The sequence below is a fragment of the Populus alba genome, chromosome 19 (genome assembly GCF_005239225.2).
Source record: "Populus alba chromosome 19, ASM523922v2, whole genome shotgun sequence".
Taxonomy (NCBI): domain Eukaryota; kingdom Viridiplantae; phylum Streptophyta; class Magnoliopsida; order Malpighiales; family Salicaceae; genus Populus; species Populus alba.
In genome coordinates, this window is record NC_133302.1 from 13,401,830 (window position 1) to 13,416,028 (window position 14,199).

General features: G+C 30.6%; 1 protein-coding gene across 3 annotated transcripts; it reads left to right on the forward strand.

Moving 5' to 3' along the window:
• The first annotated feature begins 278 nt into the window (after positions 1 to 278).
• On the forward strand, positions 279 to 4,132 carry LOC118038723 (probable UDP-arabinopyranose mutase 5). 3 transcript variants are annotated; one of them, XM_035045137.2, is made up of 3 exons: positions 279 to 672; positions 2,562 to 2,691; positions 2,925 to 4,132. In XM_035045137.2, exons 1-3 carry the CDS (start codon positions 541 to 543, stop codon positions 3,968 to 3,970), a joined length of 1,308 nt encoding a protein of 435 aa, XP_034901028.1. In that variant the 5' UTR covers positions 279 to 540; the 3' UTR covers positions 3,971 to 4,132. The 3 variants fall into 3 exon arrangements, with proteins under 3 accessions (XP_034901028.1, XP_073263039.1, XP_034901027.1); XM_073406938.1 differs by lacking the exon at positions 2,562 to 2,691 and having other exon boundaries at positions 532 to 672; positions 2,786 to 4,132; XM_035045136.2 differs by lacking the exon at positions 279 to 672 and having other exon boundaries at positions 2,786 to 4,132.
• Positions 4,133 to 14,199: the final 10,067 nt, after the last annotated feature.

Genomic DNA, 14,199 nt, shown 5'->3' on the forward strand with positions numbered 1-14,199 from the left:
AATTAATATATTTTTTGTGTTTTTAAATTTTTTTAATGTACTGATATAAAAAATTATTTTTAAAAAAATAAAAAATTATCTTAGCATATATTTTAGTACAAAAAATAATTAAAAAAAAATTACAACTACTGACAAATAAGCCCAATCACCAACCATACCAAAGTTGAGAGATTAATAACATATTTATGGAGAGTTGAACAAATGGAGATATAGAGATTAAAAAAATAGGATAGAATAATTGAATTACTAATATAAAACATTTTGGTGGATTTACATGGAAACTAGAGGGACAATTCGAGTTCGAATATAAATAACTTGATATCGATTTACATGTAAAATACTATATAATCAGGCAGGCGGGCAGGCGGAGAGTGAGGAGCAGAGGAAGCGACGGCTGAGAGAACGCGGCCAGCAATCTCTCGACAAACTGTGGACCTGGTCAAACTTTTCTTTCTTTAGAAAGCAGGGGGGGGGGAGAGAAAGGTGATTTTGATTAAATCAGTAATATAATAAATACATAAATAAATGGATGGATGATAGATGAGAGAGGATTGGATGAGAACCACACCGCCATCTTTACTTTCCCTAACAATTGACACAGCTGTCCTTCACCTCTCCAACTTTTCTGATCTCTCTTCCATACCTGATCATATTATCCTCGATCTCTTCCTGGTACTTCTCTTCTCTTCGCTTCCTTTATTTATTTATTTACAGAAGAGGTGATCTCTAGATTTAGATCTATCTAGAAGTTTGCCCCTTTTTTAAAATTTTGTTTTTTGCTTGACTTATTCCGTAGCAACATCCTGTATTCTGATTTTCTTTCATGCTTTGTGATTTTATGGTGATTGCGATGAGATGAGATTTGGACTGTTTGTTTCTAATTTGATATTGATCCATGTAATTTTGTCCTGGATTCTTATACAACACGAAGCTCACACATAGAAGCGATTCACTAATAGTTTATTTATTTACTATTAAAAGCACAAATTTAAAAGGTTTCAATATGCTAAATGCTCTTTGCTTGTTGCTCTATCATGTTCTCTTTTAAGTTGGAATAAAGAAAGCTATGGTGATATCAGTTCCCACGAGGAGTTGGACTAGATTAGTTATAATTTCAATTTTCCATGAATTACAAGCATGGAGATTTTCATATTTATATCAAATTAACCAGAGAAGGGAATAATAATGAGATTAAGCCTTTTAGGCTGCGGCATTCCATAGAGGTGTAGTTTTTTTCCCTTCCATGGAGAGCAGCCGTTGAGATTTACATTAAATTTTCTTTTAGTTATTTGACATGATGGGAGTGGTATCAAAGATTTGAGATCACTTGATTTTGAGGCAGATTGGTGTTTGATTGTTTGGAATGGTGCAGAAGAATCCTTTTATCCAACCCCAACTAGTTTGGGATTGAGGCTTGGTTGTTGTTAAAGTTGTTGTTCTGTAATATGACCTGACATGCTTTGTTCTGTTTTATAATGGTAATTTTTTCTTTGTGCACTATCTGGTAGTGACCTTTTGCATAATGCTTTTATGAAAGCTGAACATATAACACAACATAAGGCAAAGTTTACTTGATCATTTTGTATTTATTGGTTGCATGATGTACATTTTTAATTTTAAATTATCAAAGAACTATCTCAACCCAAAGATTGAGCTCATAGATCAAGCCCCAAGAATGGTTTTATATGCTCTAACATAACCCCTCAAGTGAAAGCCCGTTTATCTTGAAACTTGAACATGCTCGCAACCACCTTATGCTGAAATTTTTAATTTAATATGAAGAATAGGGATGTGGTGGGATTTGAGCCCGTTATTGTTTGGTCATTAAAGCTTTGATACTATGTCAACAAACCTTCTCAATTTAAAAATTTAAGTTGTTAGGTAAGGTCTCAAAAATAGTTTTATATGCTCTAACAAGAATGTACTTCAAAAGGTTGTGTGCAACAAATTCATTGCTGACATCGTGAAATGTCTATGCTAATATGTTACTCTGGAACTTTTGATGTGGTAATGGAATAAAATCACCGGTCACGTTGATACGAGTTTGAAGTTCTCTTGCAGTTAGAAGAGTTACATTTCACCTAGTTTATCAGACTGCTAGCAAATCCTATCTTGGCTTTTTTGTTTGCAATATTGCTTCTGTTAAACTGAATAGAATGTTTTGAGAGGAAGGTCATAAGGTTAAGTGAAGTGAAAGTGAACATCTTGCTTAGGCAATAGCAATTTGATCTGCTGCTTTGTGACCATTGAGCTCATTTGATACTTTCATAGCTTTGTCTTGGCTGATTTTCTAGCATTTCCATTCCATCTAATGGTTTGATTCAATGTTTAGTTCCAAGCTATTGTAATTTTTTTCCCTTGCAATTTGTGCTGCTATAAGTCCTGCAATGCAAGGCAGAGATTGTCACTTAAACCAAAGCGAAAAATATTCTGTTCACATCTGAGCTATAAAAAGTCAATCTGTTATCATTTCTCCTCAGTTCTAACTGCTCTTCTACTCTTTAACTTCTTTTGGTCCATTTCGTATCCTATTGTAACATTGTTTTTTCCATGTTGAGCAGAGAACACTGAAAGCTGGAAAACTGACTGAGAAAGTTCTGAAATTGTTTGTGGCGACAGGAAATGATGAAGTCCTTGCATTCATCCAGGCATTGAACATCCAACATGTCATAACCCCTGTCCTTCCTACTAGTGAGTTGCATTTGAAATTTTTTCACCTATCCTTCCAGATGTTTTGAGCTGGATTTTGAAGCTTTTCTCTTACATTTTGATTGTCTATTGATAGGATGTTCTGAGAAATTCTAAGATAGACAAAATTGTGCATGTACACTTGGATACATTTTAAACCCAAACACCAGCTGCTTTTAGGAGACAATCTCTTGGTTCTGGATCTTCATTTTTGTAACTTGGGAAGATGTCTCTAGCTAACATCAAAGACAGTGAGGTTGACATTGTGATAGGAGCACTTCACTCAGACCTGACATCATTTATGAATGAGTGGAGACCCATATTCTCCCGATTCCACTTGATAATTGTCAAAGACCCTGATCTCAAAGAGGAACTCAGGATACCAGAGGGCTTTAATATTGATGTCTATTCCAAGTCTCATATCGACCGGGTGGTGGGCTCTTCTTCCTCCATAGTCTTCTCCGGCTACTCATGCAGGTATTTCGGCTTTCTTGTGTCTCGTAAGAAATACATTGTCTCAATCGATGATGATTGCATCCCAGCTAAGGACAGTAAGGGTTTTCTAGTAGATGCTGTGGCCCAGCATCTTGCTAACCTGGCAACTCCAGCCACTCCTTTTTTCTTCAATACTCTCTATGACCCTTATCGTGAGGGAGCAGATTTTGTTCGTGGGTACCCATTTAGCCTGCGTAGTGGGGTTACGTGTGCTCTGTCATGTGGACTCTGGCTTAATTTAGCCGACTTAGATGCTCCTACACAAGCCCTGAAGCCAGCGCAGAGGAATTCTCGATATGTTGATGCTGTTATGACCATTCCATCTAGGGCCATGATGCCCATCAGTGGAATCAACATTGCTTTTGATCGTGGGGCCGTGGGGCCGGCTTTATTGCCAGCTTTGAAGTTGGCTGGGGAAGGAAATCTTAGATGGGAAACAATGGAAGATATTTGGAGTGGAATGTGTGTTAAGGTTGTGTGCGATCACCTTGGTCTTGGTGTGAAAAGTGGGCTACCGTATGTGTGGAGAAAAGACAGAGGGAGTGCGATAGAGAGCTTGAAAAAAGAGTGGGAAGGGGTAAAGCTGACGGAGGAAATTGTCCCGTTCTTTCAGCAAGTTAGGCTGCCACAAACAGCAGCGACAACAGAAGACTGCATCCTTGAGATGGCAACAACAGTGAAGCAACAGTTAGGACCATCAGATCCCGTTTTCACTCGTGCTGCTGAAGCCATGGTTGAATGGGTCAAGCTGTGGAAGGCAGTTGGGTCTGGTTCCTCTCCTTTGTAGAAAAGGGTAGTTTTGATGGTTATATTTCTAGTTCCGATTACTGTGTTTGCTTGCAACTTATGCCCTATAAAATCACTCTGATTTTGTGAGGTAGGGATAAAAGATGTTAACTATATTTATGGTTTGTTTTAATTTTGTGTTTGAGGGGCGCCGTTATGACAATCTTGCCTCTTACCATATAATTTAAACAAAAGTGGCAGAAAGCAAGTGAGCAAGCAATCGCTTTTGAGCTGTGACATGTGACTTTAAGGGGGTTGCTTTTAAATCACTTCCTATCACGGAGCAGGATTTAAAAGGGTGGTCCAGACTCCGGAGTGATGATTTAGTAATTGTGATTTAAAATATTTTTTTATTTAGAAATGTATTAAAATAATATTTTTAAAAAATTATTTTTAATATTAATATATTAAAATAATTTAAAAATATTTAAAAAATTAATTAAAAAAATTTAATTTTAAGTAACATATTAGTGGTGAAATGAAAATGAAGAATTCTACTTTATCCACTCTTATTTTTTTGTCAAAATTTCTTTTTTCTTGAAGTGATTCTTGTTGATTATAGTTATAAAACTCAATCAGGAAGTTAACCCAGTTAAAAGATCAGGTTCTAGGTTTTATGGGTTAACCTGCATGAATGAAGGATATTTATGAGCAATCTCTTTAAATAAAACAAAATATAACCCCTGCACATGTTATACTTTTACCTTTGTTGCTATCAATGTTCTTCTTCACTTGTAACTAGCCATTTCAAAAAGTAACAATAAAAAAAGAGAGACAAATCAAAGAGAGATATGACGTGCTTGTTACAAATAGAGAGAGAAAAATAAACAAAGATCATTCATGAGAACTACCAATCACTTGATAGGGGTACTCAATACCCATCCCAGGAGGTGGTATATGGCTAAGTAGTACAGCCAACAACACAGATTGTTTGAAATTCTTATAGTGGCCATTGATAGTAATTGGGATCTCAATCATGGTCATTTCTTTAGCTGGTTTCATTGGCGCTTGCTACTGAGACACTTTCTTGATATGGGTTTTACCTATTTGTTATGTTCATCATCATCGCCGCACTTTTAAGGTTCATCATCTTTGCCTCTATTGTCACCGATAAAGGGTTGGGCAACCCAGTCTTGAATCATGTGTATTCTAGCTATTATCTACAAGATTGTTCAGGGTGGTTAAAGGACCGAGTAGCTAGTGATAGCTACTGGCACAAGATTAGCTCTTGTACACGAGATTCTAAGATTTGTGGTAAGATGGGGAGAAGTATTAATGGCGTTCCTGAGACTGAGATTGTAGATATGTCCAGCCATAACTTCCCTCATCTCTCTCTCTGTCATCCCCTGGTCTTTTGGCCAAAACTAAAAAGCCCCTTCTTCTTTTTCCCAAGTATACATAGAAACAACATTTGAAAAGGAAAAAAAATTCATCAGGTCTTGTTCGGGTTCGTTCGGATCTCCCAGGTCATGGGTCGACTAGGTTTTGTCGGGTTTTTGCAACAACTGATCTTTTAATAAACCCGAACCGATCCAGCCCATGGGTCGATCGAGTCCTAAGTCGACATGCCGGGTCAGTCCGGGTTTTATAACTATGTTGTTGATGTTAATGAGATGAAATCAACAGTATTTTTTTTTTCTTATTATGATTATGGTATTTTGCTCTTAATATAAATGAAAATATATGTTATATATTTTTTGTGTAACCACATATTTGTTCCCAATTGATATAACAATTCTCAATTCGGCTGCCTGCCTCTCTCTCTCCCTCTCTTTTTCTATATATATATATATATATATATATATATATATATATATATATATATATATATACATTATGGTATTTTTTTTTTTGTTATTCAAGTTTTTTTTTTAATTTAGTCATTAATTATTTTTTTATTATTTTATCCTTATACACTGTTATTTTGGATTTTGATCCAATAATTTATTTTGATTACTTTCCCACAAGGTTCTTAGCTGTCAAAAAAGCATTCTCACATTTGATTGATATTTAAATTTGCAAAATAAAATTCAATTTTATTAATTAAAAATACACAGATCTAAATTAACATTATGGTTAAAGCAAAAAGGTTTTATTTTTTAACATTTGAAAATCTACCTTTAATGGTACACTCCTTCTGAGTAAATGATCACTCCTATTGTTTATGGCAATTATAAGATAAAGTTTAGAAACTTTATCCTAACCATAAGATAGTACAAAACCTTCATAAGGTTCTTATAACTCATAAAATTGAATATCCTTTTTAACTCCACCAATACTTGCAAAATTCTCTTTTAGGAAATTCATATCATGCGATTCTATCTCATTCATTCCTTTATTAGGATGATTACCATTTATAACATAGCCCTTAAAGTACTCAACTATTTAATAAAAATATGTTTGCTTACTCTAGGACCTAATTTTGCATATTTAGGGAAAGATTTATGAGCATAACTTACAGATTCTCATGAGCGTAAGCCTTCTAAATTAGGTTTTTCACCATTCTAAAAGTTTATAAGGGATGGTGGGAATGGATTTTAAGAATATATGGTTAATAATATGGGAAACAATCAATAACGCATCCCTTAAAAATTAATTAGAAAGCTATTTATGATATTACAGACTTAATCGTATCTAAAAGTGTATAATTCTTTCTCTATACAAAACACCATTTTTATTTTTATTTTTATTTTTATTTTTATTGCAGTGTAAAGAATTGTTAATTGTCCATGTATCCTTTTTTCCTCACATAGTTCTTTGAACTGTTCTAATAAATACTTTCAACCTTTATCAATACGAAGAACCTTTAAATTCCTCTCTATTTTACTCTAAACTCATGTAAAAAAAATGTTTGAAATAATCTAAGGCCTCTAACCGGTGAGATAACATATACACAACACCATACCAAGAGTAATCATTTGTGAAAATTAGAAAATAAGAAGTGTCATAACCAGTGGCAGAGGGAGGGGGGCTGGCAGGGACCCCGACCCCTACAAGAAAATGCCCCTCCCTTTATAAATATTTATAAATTTAATAAAAATAACTGAAATTTTTTATTGGCCCCTCCTAATTTTTTTTCCTTGCTCCGCCCCTGGTCATGACATGCCTTTATATTTATAGGTCCATAAGTATTTGAATAGACTAGATCTAATGAGTAACTTTCCTTTCTAGCCTTACTGAATGGCTTTTTGCATGGTTTTCTACCAAACATGGCTCACACATAAACATGTTCATTTTAGTGAGTGAGCCTATAAGTCATCCCTAGCTAGTCTAGCCAATCTATCTTATTCTATGTGTTCTAATCTTGTATGCCATCTAATTAAATCATATATAATATCAAAAAAAGCAAAACATGTCATTAAAACAATGTCATTACTAAAATGCAAGTCCAAATCCAACATAAAAGAACCTTCACCAAATTGACCACGTCCAAAAAAATTTCTACCTAAACAAATATTGATTTAAGCACCTTCCAAGTAAAAAGAAAAACCTAAAATGAATAAAGTTAAACTAATATGATATTACAATAGGCATTAAAGGCACACAACACGTCATATAAACAATAAGTTGCACTTAAGGCACATTTGTAAATGATATGTGCTAACTCCAAAGACATCAACCTGAGTGCTATTACCCATATTAATGTAATGGTTACCTGCTGATAGACACCAATAATCAATGTATCCAACTCAATCTTTAACTATATGTTTTATTGCTCTCGTGTATATGATCTAACCAGAGATAATATGAGTAACAAATATGTGTGAGCATATATACCAATAAAAAGGTCAGGATAAGGTTGTACCTTTTATGGCTCAGAGCAATCCCAAGGAAAGTGATTCATGTTTTCATATTTATATAATTTAATCTTCGTCATGTTATTCTTTCTACTCTTACCTTTGTGGCATTTGGTTACTTTGCCAACTCTTGGTGCCAAATTTGCAACATCATTTTGTAGAGCTTCGCTTCCTTTTTATTGTTCTTTGTGTTTAGGCTTGAATACCCTATATCGTTTAATTTTAACTGCTAAAATTGTAATATAATTTGCCTATTTGCGCCTAAATTCAAGTTCAAGATGTTAACCAATATGATTGTAGGTCTTGATACCCTCATTATGTGTTAGCACCATCTTTATATGGCCCTAAGAGGATTCAAGTAAGGTTGCAATAACAACCTGGACTTGTTCATCAATGATTTTATTACCAGTTGCTTGCAACTCTTTAATCATAGAGGAAATAACTCTAGGGTGTTCCATTATAGATTGCTTTAGGTCCATCATATATTGGTTAAACTTAAGGGTTAAGGCTCATAAACTAGTTGGTGTCATGTTACCAAATTTCACTTTAAATTGGTCTTACATTTCCTTAGCAGTCCGATGAATCTCAAATTCTTTAATTAGATCTTCCTGCATAAATCTGAACATGGCAAAGCATGCAGTTCTATCCTTACCGACCTAAGCCTTATAAGCTTGTTGGTCATACTAGTGTTTGATAGTTATTCCTTTCTTAGGTTGGGTCATGCTATTGATAAAGGTCTTTAGTACTTTTTTCTCATTTAAGAGATACTGATTTTCTCTATGTTAAATGTCATAGTTATTTCCATCAAGTTTCCCATCCTTGGTCAATTCAATTACCAAATTATTGGAGTACACTTTTTATATTCAATTCACAATTTAAATTAGCCACATATCTTTTATTTTATTCTCTATCTAATTAGATAATAATTTTTTTTCTTACATATTAAAATAAAAAAAATGCAACGAAAGCTAATAATCATCTCCTAACATGTAAGTCACAATATTTTATCTTATTAACCAAGATTAAACCAACTTGTTTTAAATATAGTCAAGTAGGTCATTGTAAAAGTCAATGCAAAATAAAAATAAAAACAAATTCAAGAGTTAGAAATAGAAGATAAAATTAGAAATCAAAATCTCAACCTTCTTAATTCAGACATTGACATAATTCAGACATTGACACCAATTTGAGAAGGTTCTAGTTATGAAATAGTAGTCATTCAAAATAATGAAACCTTAAGTGAATTAGATAATGACTAAGAAAATGATAATTGCAGTCCAACAATTTGTACTTGTTCATACAAACAAATCAATGTAATAACCTAGGAAAAAGATTTAATAGTAGATGTCATTGATAAAACTCAAGATCCTGAAATCAAAGGGAATATCTTCACAAACTAAGACACCTAGTTTCAAATGAAAATAGACCAAATGATATAAAACCATATATAATCTTCAACAAATTCTAAATCAATTACTTGAACAACAAAGCCCAACTACAATTCAAGACTTCCTACGAGAAATTAGAGAAATGAAAGAAGAATTAAGACAACTCATTGCAATCATAATAAAACTCAACTAAAATGATTATTACTATAAAAAACAAGATCGTTTTCTTGATCAAGCAAAATTTATAATTAAATAATTACCTATAACATCTCAAGAATTCACAAACACAATAAAAAAAAAATCTCAAAAATGGTATATAAAAAATAACATTAGTCATTAACAATGAACATCAAATTAAAACAATTGCTCTTGTAGATTATAAAGTAGGTCAAAATTATTTTCAAGAAGGATTAGTACCAATTGAATATTATAAAAAGACCACATAAATATTAAATAACACTAAAAACTTCAAATTAGTTACAAGTTATCAAATGTTTACATATGTAATCAAGAAATTTGTTTTAAGAATATTTTTATAATTGTTAAAGTTATGAATCAATAAATGATTTTAGGAACTCCTTTTCTAACTCAAATATATCCAATTAAACTAAGCAATCAAGGTGTCAAAACAAAAATATTTGGTTAAGAAATAACTTTTAAGTTTATATTATCCCTTGAGCCAATAAAAATAAATAATTTTCAAAAACAAGTCAATTTATAAATTAATTTTTGTAATTAAAGAAAGAAAGAAAAACCTACACTCATTAAATTAAGAAGTATATTATGAAAAAAAAAATTAAAGATGTTAAACTTCCCTAAAATCAAGAAATTATCAAACAATTTCAAGAATTATATGAAAAGAAAATACGTTTCAATTTACCAATTGTCTTTTAGAACAAAAACCATCATACAATTCAATTACCTTTTGAAAAGGGGTTTGATGAAAGAAAAATCCCTTCAAAAGCCAAACATGTTCAAATGAATCAAGACTTAGTCAAATACTACAAAACATAAATCAATAAACTACTCAATAAAGGTTTAATTAGATCAACCAAGTCTCATTGGTCTTGTGCCTTTTTCTATGTTTAGAATCAAGCTAAAATTAAGTGTGGAGCTCCGATGTTTGTCATCAATTACAAACCACTCAATAAAATTATTTAGTGGATTAAATATCATATTCCAAATAAGAGTGATATCATTAAAAGACTTCATAATGCTTTAATATTCTCAAAATTTGATATGAAATCTTGTTTCTCACACATTTAAATAGATAAAAATGATCGCTATAAAACAACATTCATCATCCTAAATGGAATGTAATGCCCTTCACTCTAAAAATTTCCCTTTATAGTTTTCACATATCATGAATTATATTTTCAATCCTTATTTAAAATTCTCAATTGTCTATATAGATGTTGTCCTAATGTTTTCAAAATCAGTCACTGAACATTTTAGTCATTTACAAAGATTTTTCAATATTCTCAAACAAAATAGACTAGTTGTCTCGGCTTCAAAAATCAAATTACATCAAACAAAAACCAGATTTGTAGGATACAATATTTATCAAGGTTCAATAACTTTAAATAGTTAAGAAATTGAGTTTACTGATAAATTTCCTAATGTAATCAAGAATAAAAATCAACTTCAAAGGTTTCTTAGATGTCTAAATTATGTTTTGGATTTTTTTTTCCAAGTCTTAGAACAATATGTCAACCTTTCTATAAGAGACTTAAAAAAATCATTCAGCTTAAAGTCCTTAAATAACTGAAATAATTAAGTTTTTCAAAAGTCATGTCAAAAGTCTTTAGTGTCTAAGTATTCCGAATCATAAGGCTTGTCTCATTATTGAAATTGATGCCTTAGGTATAGGTTATGATGGTATCCTCAAATAAAAAGTTCAAGATCATAAACAAGTTGTTTGGTATAATTTTTATATACAGTCAAGTCCTCAAACAAAATATTCGACTATTAAAAAAGAGATTTTATCAATTTTTTATGCATATTATTTTTTCAAGATGATTTATTTCTTATTTTTTAAGAATTAATTATCAATCAACAAAATATATCTTTGAAAAGGATATTTAAAATATTATTTCAAAATAGATTTTTGCTAAATGGCAAGCTATACTTTCAAACTTTGATTTTAAAATTGAATTTATCAAAGGTAAACTAATTCTCTACAAATTTTCTCTCTAAATTTTTTTTACAAGGTTTAATATGAGCACATCAATTAAGAAAACTAAAAAGTCATATGTTATAACCCCTTCAAGACTAGTTTACTCAATCACAAGCCGTGTTAATTCAACTCGAGTTAGGCCTCATTTTATGAAACCAACTGTTATCTTAACCAACCAGTTTTCAGTTTTGTTAAACTCTTTTAATCATATTACTTTATCTTCAAACTATACTCAAGCTTTATAAAATCTTGAGAAACAACCAGTTTCAAAAAATCCTTTAAAATCTTCTTAAATTAAACTTGTCACTCACTACGTAACAAAAAAATACAATTTATACCTTTCACATTGAAAATGAATTCCTTTGTGAATACCTAAATCAAATTAGTTCTCATTATTATCCTCCGGGATTTCATTTTTCTCTAGCATATATGACAAAATTAAGACATTTTTAGGAGTTTATTTTGGTTGATATTGACTCGATTGAAATAACTCTTAATCATGATAAAACCAACTCTTAAATAATTGCTTTTTCAAAACTTAAAATCCTTAAAGTTTAAACCTTTTAAGATAGGAATCAAAGTCCTTGTGCTTTGAAATCATTTTATCAAAACTTTCAACCCAATTCTTACAGTTATTTTGACTATATAGAAGCATGGCATTATACTTTTATATAAAAATTTATGACAGCTCATGGTTTATCTATTTTGACAAGAATTATCCACAAGATTTTCTAGTGTGGTTTGCTAGTGGTTGGTGAGAGGTTTTCTCATTAGAAGCTTATATTATTTTTAACAAAATCCTGGAATGACAAAAGGTTCAAGCAAACCAGGTCCATTCTCCCTTCACTACATTTTATGTCAACCTTTGGCATACCATGGATAGTGTGTTGGGATTATCAAATAAAAATAGATGATGGCATTGGGCTTTTCCCATAACTATCTAGGATTTCCAAAGTAAAATAGTGGTCCTAGTTCAATAAAAATCAAGTTTACCCCTATGCTATAACAACCTAGATACAATTCCCAAAATCTTAACAATTACAACCTTTTTCATCTCTAGTTTAATATATATTTTTAATATTAAAAAGAAAAATTTAAGCTAATCTTACATCTTTCAATTTTGAATCCAAATACAAAAAGAAACTTTAAAAAGCTTTGCCATAGATTTCAAGTTCATATGGTGAAGAATAAGATCTTACCCTAGCTAACAAAGATCAAGAGCGTGTTCCTACTTGATGGAACAATTATATGATCTTTAAACTCATCAATGCTCATTTGCTTCAATAGTGACATTGGACAATTCATTAATTTAGAATCTTTTATGATGTTAGCATCTATTTTGATAAACCAACAAAACTTCAATAATAATTTCAAGAATCTTATCTTTAAAAGACAACAACAATTTTCATGTGGTAGATAACCATTAACATCAACTTTAAAAATTTTCATATGTAGTGAATTCCCTCTTCCACTTGGCATGCGATGTCTCATTCAACAAACATTATTTATGATGAATTCAAAATTCAAGAAAATTTCAATTATGTTTTAAGTCTAGGTACTTGGCAATATATATACTATGTTTCTTATATGTTGATCCAAGTGTTTTTATAGTTGATTTCAATTTTAGTTTGAGAGATTAATCATCCTTATAATGTTGATTCAAGGTTTACATTTTCATATTTTTATTTCTAAATACTATAAAAAAATATTTTCAACTTTAGTTTTAATATCTTCAATCAAAAGATACATATGATGTCATATATATTATATGCATTTAAGATTAAAAATACAAAATTCTTAAAAAAAGTAATAGAATATATATCATAATAAAAATTAGTAGAATATATGAAAAATAAAATTATATGAAAAAAATAAAGTTTACTATAAAGATCATTAAAATATAAATAAATAATATAAATTATTTTAAAAATCAATAAAATCTAAACCATTATTTTTAAAAGATTTTTTTTAATTAAAATGACACATTTTATAATGCATAATTGTCTCTTAGATTGCTAATTTGAGGTTTGAAGAAATGTTTGCATCTTATAAGAACCTTGCCTTAAAGAACCAAAGTTATATGCAATTGATCACTCTATCACTCGCCTATAACAAGACGTGAACGAAAAGTATAAATCACAACAAAGTTGATAAATCTTTTAAAAAGTTTGCAGGTTCAATCAAGAATTTAGTATGAGAATTACTCAACCACAATATGTGGCAACCTTAGATAAGAATTCATCAATCCCAAAATAATATTAACAATTGGTTTATATAATAAAAAAGATAACTCTAAATTCATGTAATAGATCCAAACTTGATAAATAAGCCTTAATATATTAAAAGCCAAGAATAACTAAAATAATAAAATAAAACATAACCCAAATAACCTTTAAATTTTGTAAGTCATATAATAAACTAAAAGAGAAATAAATAATAGCCGAACTAATTAAAAAAAGACTAAAGTTGAATTTTGTAATTATCCCTAGTCTTGATGAATTAGAAGGTCTCTCATTTGTCATTGAAAATGTATAGATGTCTACTTTCCAATGTAATTGAAATCACATCAAAATTTATTTTATAGCTCTAGTTATGGTTAAAACAATAGTAAAAAGTTAAAATTGACAGATTTGAATCTTTTTATTTTAATTTTTGATGCTTCCCTACAAGTCTTTTTTTTTTTTTTTTAATATAAATCAAATTAATCAAGACTTTGTTCTTTATTTTTTGATATTTTCTTTAAATTCACTTTTGCACATATATTTTAAAGAAGTATATTAATTAAATTCTTAAGCATCTTTGATCAAAGTCTCATTACTGGTCTTTTAATACACTTTTTACTATTTAAAAAAAAACTATCATAATAGTT

Bases quoted from the DNA above. Each gene is read 5' to 3' on its own strand.
- LOC118038723 (XM_035045137.2), top strand. From the start codon at position 541: ATGAGAGAGGATTGGATGAGAACCACACCGCCATCTTTACTTTCCCTA. The intron at 673-2,561 runs GTACTTCTCTTC...CATGTTGAGCAG, and splicing joins TTATCCTCGATCTCTTCCTG to AGAACACTGAAAGCTGGAAA. The intron at 2,692-2,924 runs GTGAGTTGCATT...AGATGTCTCTAG, and splicing joins AACCCCTGTCCTTCCTACTA to CTAACATCAAAGACAGTGAG.